Below are 3,398 nucleotides of genomic sequence, written 5' to 3' on the forward strand. Positions count from 1 at the left end.
TTCCGAAATGGACTTGAGTTATTAGTCTCCAGAGTGGCATACAACGTGAAAAGCTACTAAAATAATCTCTCCGAGAATAGCTACTTGGTCATAGGTATTGTCTAGTTTTGAGATGAGCATTAAAGATATTGGCTCTAACTTTATAGACATAAACTCACCCAGAAATGTCAGTCAGCTGTGGAAATAGTACACGGTTACCTAACCATATCCAGGATGGTTTAATGCTGTTGCTAGGTAACGCTGTCTCATGATGACCTCATGATGATGTCCAGTCATCTGCAAGAAACTGACGTCACTGCCAGCCACTGAACCTACAAATATCTCAAAACAATGCAATACTATAATTACATTAATTATCTTGTTCAGTAAAAGTAATAATAATATAATTAAAATAATAAGTGATTAGCCTGGTGTTTCAGAACTAGTTTGTAATTGATGTAGATGTTCATACAGTACAGTAGGTGGCAGCGACACGCATCTGGAGTCTGCGAACACACATTAAACCAAGAGGAGAAGAAGCAAGTGTGGAGAGTTGCTTTTATTCGCGTTTCGTCGGATTTGTTTTCGTTTTTATACTTCGTGGAAAATGTCGAGACTGGATAAGATACATTCTAACCTGATGAAGCGGATGTCAATTGTCATTCGTGATATTTGGGTGGAGGTGGAAGCGACGGTGAAGGACTATCAAAAGGAAGCAGCCCAAACACGGTCCGAGAACGCGAGGCTGAAACAACAGCTCAGGGATGCGCTGAGCAGGAATCAGGCACATCTAAACGGTAAACTCGCACATAAACACACACACACGCTGTCTGGGGTACTTGGGTCAGCTGAAGGTTGATTGCATTTTCTGTAAACTCCAGTTTAATAGTAGAAATGAATGTCGCAGACGCGTAGATGGCATTTCGTCCTCTAAGTTTCTGTTTCACATCAGTGGTCTTGTCCTCTCCCGTCGTATCAGCAATTACAATATCAGAATTTGAACATGGCTCGTTGACAGGATATATTCGATTCATTGTAAAAAGACAACACTGTTATATTCAGAAAGATGGAGAGGACAGTGGCTGCAGTTGCAGGGCCACAAGAGAAGGAAAGATGGGATTGGTGTTATGAAAACTTGACCAGTCCGCCACAAACGTTAATTGGTCGTTTTTAGTCAAAGCGTTTATGTAGATTTGGATTTTATAAAGGTACGTAATGTCAACTTCAATGCAAGTAAAATTTAGAACTTTTGAAATCCTTTAGAACCTTATATTTAAATGAATGGATAAGAGTTCATTAATTTTGGTTTGGGTGGAGTGGAGTTTTGTTTTATATTGTTTTGTTTGTTTGTTTATTTTTTTTTTTGTTCATGCAAATACTGAAAATATGATTACACAGAAATGATCATTTAATGGCTGCTGTGAGTAATGCACATAATGGGAAATGTAATTCCTTTGACACCAAACAGTCTATTTCAAACAGGTTTCATAGAGATAAACGTTCAGCCATTACAAATACTTTATTGCACGCACAAAAAGGTCCCTCTGTACATCCTTGAAACTGTCATATTTACATTTGTATGCATTTGATGAATACAATGACCAGTACTGCTACTAATAACGAAAATAATTAAGTGAAAGCCGTTTTCATGCTTTCACCATCCAGGAGTCCACTATGTCCCTCCTGATGAAGCCTCACCCACAGAATTACCAGCATGTGGATATGGGTCCCCAGCTGAATCAGAAGACCCAGAAGATCAGCAAACGGAGGGCGATGCCCAGAGTCAGGATTCGCCTAGTGAACTGAAGCCACGCATACTAGATGTCATTTCAATCTGTAAGACAGAGGCAGAGGATAGAGAGCTAGTGCATCAAAAAGATGTCTCGTCTGTAGGTGAACAGCGGCTCTTCCCTCAGTTCGACAGCTCGAGTACGGATGAGACGTGGAACAGGAACGCACCCACTGTGGCAACACAGAGGGTCAAGACTGAGCCCGAGGACACCATCATCACAATAACGTCTTCAGTTACCACCACCCCTGCCCACGCCGGTCCGTGTCAAGACTCAGCACCCGCTCACCCGATGAGAACAGCCAGTGACGCTTCAACCCTGTTGAAGAGACCTCAGAAAAAGGAGCGCCTTCGCACACGATACACCATGAATAGGAGAGCATCCGCAAGAGATCACGATCATGAAGAGCCGTATAAGTGTAACAAATGTGGAAGGCAGTTAAAGGACTTGGCGAAGCTGCAGCTGCACAAGAAACTGCATGAAAGGTCCTTCATCTGTCACTGGTGCGGCAGAAACTTCTCAAAGTTTGACTACCTTCGGATGCATATGCGCACACACACCGGAGAACGGCCTTACCGCTGCAACTGGTGCTCAAAGACCTTCAGCCAGAGCGGAAACATGAGGAGACATGAGCGCACGTGCCGGAGTTTCAACGAAGAATCGACATCGCATGGGCTGGAAGATCAACAGCTGCCCGCCGAGTGACCAGTTGATAGATCGCTGCAGGCACACCTCAGGAAAAAGAACCTGTTGTTGTGATAGAGAGCTGAAATTTGATCTTTTTCATTAGATATATTGGGATATTTATTGTTTTATCAAGTATATTAGAAGCTTCCATGTTACAGAAAATACAGAAAGCCTATATGCTGTATGACCAACATTTTTCTATGACATTTTCAGGCTGTATGTGTGCACAAATGTCACCAGTAAGTTTGAAAAAACATCATGAGAATGAACGTTTGACCCTTTGAGGAAGATCACGTTGTGTTCCATTTCCATACGGAGTACCATGACCTGTTGTACTTCAAGACTGATGTTTTAATATTATAAATACTCCACAGAGAGCAGTATCTAGCCAATGAAATGTTTTTTAGGCAGTGCATAACTATTAAAATGTATATTCACTATAGGAAGGAATGACTTTCATTACTTGTTTTATTAATTTCGTTTTGTTTTTTCTGGTCTACACATTACAATTTGAAAATTCCAGGTTTTTGGTGACTGTGGGAATTACAGAGGACGAGTTAAATCTAAAGCCGTACGTTAGGATATGAATCAGTGAGGTAGACTGAACAGTAAAATGTACTTAAACTACAAAATTGTCAGAAGAAAATCATGTATCTTATGACTGTCAAATGAGGAACTTTGTTGTATGTAAAAACAAATGCTTGAATAAACTAGATTCAGTTTAATTTGACATCAGTAATTGTCTGTATCTGAGGAAAATATTTATCTGGCCATTGTCAAATTACTGTATGTATGCGTGTGTGTAATATGCATACCTAGGTATGCTCAATTTTGCCTTACCTTGGAAATATTTTATATCTTGTCATTTAGAACATACGGTTTATCCAAAACCTTAAGTTTAATCACTGAATCACCAGTTACTACCACTGTGGTTAAATGCAT

General features: G+C 40.4%; 1 protein-coding gene across 1 annotated transcript; it reads left to right on the forward strand.

Moving 5' to 3' along the window:
- Positions 1–460: 460 nt before the first annotated feature.
- Positions 461–3,186, forward strand: LOC109056951 (zinc finger protein 16-like). Its single transcript, XM_019074142.2, has 2 exons — positions 461–776; positions 1,645–3,186. Exons 1-2 carry the CDS (start codon positions 587–589, stop codon positions 2,472–2,474), a joined length of 1,020 nt encoding a protein of 339 aa, XP_018929687.1. The 5' UTR covers positions 461–586; the 3' UTR covers positions 2,475–3,186.
- Positions 3,187–3,398: the final 212 nt, after the last annotated feature.

The sequence above is a fragment of the Cyprinus carpio genome, chromosome B3 (genome assembly GCF_018340385.1).
Source record: "Cyprinus carpio isolate SPL01 chromosome B3, ASM1834038v1, whole genome shotgun sequence".
In the NCBI taxonomy this organism is placed as follows: domain Eukaryota; kingdom Metazoa; phylum Chordata; class Actinopteri; order Cypriniformes; family Cyprinidae; genus Cyprinus; species Cyprinus carpio.

Bases quoted from the DNA above. Each gene is read 5' to 3' on its own strand.
- LOC109056951 (XM_019074142.2), top strand. From the start codon at position 587: ATGTCGAGACTGGATAAGATACATTCTAACCTGATGAAGCGGATGTCA. The intron at 777-1,644 runs GTAAACTCGCAC...TTCACCATCCAG, and splicing joins GAATCAGGCACATCTAAACG to GAGTCCACTATGTCCCTCCT.